At 33.1% G+C, this 1903-nt stretch overlaps 1 protein-coding gene across 1 annotated transcript; it reads left to right on the top strand.

The window, feature by feature from the left end:
• Nucleotides 1–6: 6 nt before the first annotated feature.
• Nucleotides 7–1105, top strand: LOC109592003 (flocculation protein FLO5-like). The gene is made up of 4 exons (XM_020007582.1): nucleotides 7–151; nucleotides 202–289; nucleotides 340–462; nucleotides 504–1105. Exons 1-4 carry the CDS (start codon nucleotides 53–55, stop codon nucleotides 1037–1039), a joined length of 846 nt encoding a protein of 281 aa, XP_019863141.1. The 5' UTR covers nucleotides 7–52; the 3' UTR covers nucleotides 1040–1105.
• The last annotated feature ends 798 nt before the right edge of the window (nucleotides 1106–1903 follow it).

Here is a 1903-nt window from a genome sequence, read left to right on the forward strand (position 1 = left end):
ATCACTTATAACAGTAAACAATGACTTTCCATTAATTACTGTGGAGATCAGTATGTATATCATCATGTTAGATACTTCTACCCAACCAACTGCTGTAATAACGTCAAGTATTACGGAAAATAATTTAGAAGTTTCTGTTTCAATTATTTCAGTAAGTTAATAAGATGATGTTTTTATAACCATTTTAGTTGATACTATTAGTCTGTGACTTCCTATTATCCTACCATGTTTTCACATACACTCTCTTCCTCATCATCATCCTCATCATCATCCTCACCGAAATTAGCAAGTAAATCAATGTGCATGATACTTTACTAAATATAAATACCTTCCTACCAGTTGTTACTGAAACAATGAACAATAGACAGATAGCCCAAGTACCTAGTCCCTCACCCACACATAGCACAATAAAGCTGACTAATTCCCTAATATCCTCTGCTAGTACATTTGTCATATTATCAAGTGAGCCAATTACTTTTTATATTATTACTTTCTTTATTTAGCTGTACCACTCACTTCAACCACTCAATCAAGTGATTTATTTCTAGTTGGTGGAATTATAGTGGGAGTGGTCTGTATAATTCTTGTATGTACATGTCTACTAATAATAGCATGTATTATTGTTTGTATGAAGAAAAGATCAAAATCATCATCTAAAAGTAATCCTAAGGAACTAAGCACATCTTTAAGGATTTTAACAACATCTACAAATGATGATCATGATACTAATATTGATATCTTGAAGGATAATCCAGCATATGTTACAACTACTGGATCTACTTTTGGATCTACAACACTACAGGATAATCCAGCATATGCTCTAACTGCTGGATTTACTTTTGAATCTACAACTCTACAAGATAATCCAGCATATGTTACAACTACTGGTTTTACTTCTGGATCTCCAACACTACTGGATAATCCAGCATATGCTAGTGTTAGTAACACAGTACCAGTGGATGATGATACACTGTATATGCATGGAAGCAACAATAGCTCTGTTTTATACAGCGCAATAAGGAATCCAAATCAAAGTTAACAATGATGATTACGTATAGCAAGGACTTTTTTGGTAATACTACATTGTCTATTTTGTTTATTTCAAGGACCTTTTTAATAATTATTTTTAGTAATCTCTACTCTATAGGTGTGTGTGTGTGTGTGTGTGTTTATGTGTGCATAGTATATTGACTGACATCAGTCCTTTATAGTAGTAAATACTATTTTAGAATCAAATCATTATATTTTTACTGTTTTTTGTGTTTGTGTATGATATGTGTGGTTATCATGCATGTTTAAAAGCTTTCGGGACATTTTTGTGATAAATAAATGTTCACTGTTTTATCTACTAGGTCTTTGCAATAATGGATTAGCTTATATACATAAAGTACACAATACTTCAAGTGTTGTGATTATACTGTACATGTGTATACAATACAACGGCATGCTTTGAAGTAATAAGCATATTTCAACCTCACATTGCTTGATTTTAGGCTCATTAATAACTTACTTACTGCCAAGTTTGCTGGGAGGTTAATAAGTAAATTTTCAGGACGTGAATAAGTAGCCCAGGAAGTTAATAAGTAGCCCAGGAAGTTAATAAGTGGCCCAGGAAGTTAATAAGTGGCCCAGGAATTTACTTATTTACAAAAATGCACTAAATGTTGCTAAGTAAACTAGTTGTTTATTCTTGGCTGGCCCTCCTACTGTATAGCACTACTCCACTACAATCATCTTGTGTTACTTGAAGCAAATTTAGGAAGTGAAGAGGAAGTTTAAGTCAACAGAAGCATGTCTTGGCTCTTGCTGTTGATATTTGGCTTATGTGGCTTAGTTATATTGGTACAAGGTATGTTTGGGAGTAGACAATACAACTGAGACCCTATCTCATGAATATCAAGAT

The sequence above is a fragment of the Amphimedon queenslandica genome, unplaced genomic scaffold (assembly GCF_000090795.2).
Source record: "Amphimedon queenslandica unplaced genomic scaffold, v1.1 AMPQUscaffold_6593_Cont21450, whole genome shotgun sequence".
In the NCBI taxonomy this organism is placed as follows: Eukaryota; Metazoa; Porifera; class Demospongiae; order Haplosclerida; family Niphatidae; genus Amphimedon; species Amphimedon queenslandica.